Source organism: Chaetura pelagica, unplaced genomic scaffold (assembly GCF_000747805.2).
Source record: "Chaetura pelagica isolate M959 unplaced genomic scaffold, ChaPel_1.0 Scaffold3137, whole genome shotgun sequence".
NCBI lineage: Eukaryota > Metazoa > Chordata > Aves > Apodiformes > Apodidae > Chaetura > Chaetura pelagica.
In genome coordinates, this window is record NW_009953893.1 from 1 (window position 1) to 631 (window position 631).

Here is a 631-nt window from a genome sequence, read left to right on the forward strand (position 1 = left end):
CACCTGTCCTCTCTCCGATGGGTGGGATGGACCCAATTATTGTCATGTAACCCCACCCGGCAACCCGGGGCTTCTTTGTCAGGTCTCCTGCAGCACATCCAGTAGGACCTCCCGTAGGGTAGGTCGTGGTGGTAGGGTTTGGGGTGCCACCTGCAGAGGGACACGTCCCCCTTCTCGTAGTGCTTCTTGCACTGCTTGCAGGGGTCGTCCCGGTACAGGGGGTCCCTGTTCCACCTGGAGTCGGTGGCCGTGACCCCGAAGGTCTCAATGATGGACTTGAAGTAGTGGCAGGAACATTTGAGGGCTGCCAAGCTTTGGGTGGGCAAGTAGCTGAAGATCTTCACCATGACGTGGTCGGGGAGGAGCAACATGTACTGACGGGGCTCCAGCAACCTCTGGATCTTGAACCTGATCTCCAGGAAGTCGTGGGAGACGTGACGGTACAAGCGGCAAAGCGCCGGGTCCGGGATGAAACCAGAAGGTTCTTCACCCTTCTCCAGGTTGGTTTCCACCTTGGGAGGTTCTTCGGGGGGTGGGAGGAGGAAAAGTTGTCCAGGTGGGGGTTCTTCAGGTGGGGCTGGGAGCTTCACAGTCTCCTCTGTCACCTTCTTGGCGCTGTCCTTGCCGAAGA

General features: G+C 58.6%; 1 protein-coding gene across 1 annotated transcript; it reads right to left on the minus strand.

The window, feature by feature from the left end:
* Positions 1 to 32: 32 nt before the first annotated feature.
* Positions 33 to 523, minus strand: FBXO46 (F-box protein 46; the record flags this gene model as incomplete). Its single annotated transcript, XM_010001375.1, has 1 exon — positions 33 to 523. A coding segment is annotated over one exon (491 nt), but the record flags the coding sequence as incomplete, so codon positions are not given.
* Positions 524 to 631: the final 108 nt, after the last annotated feature.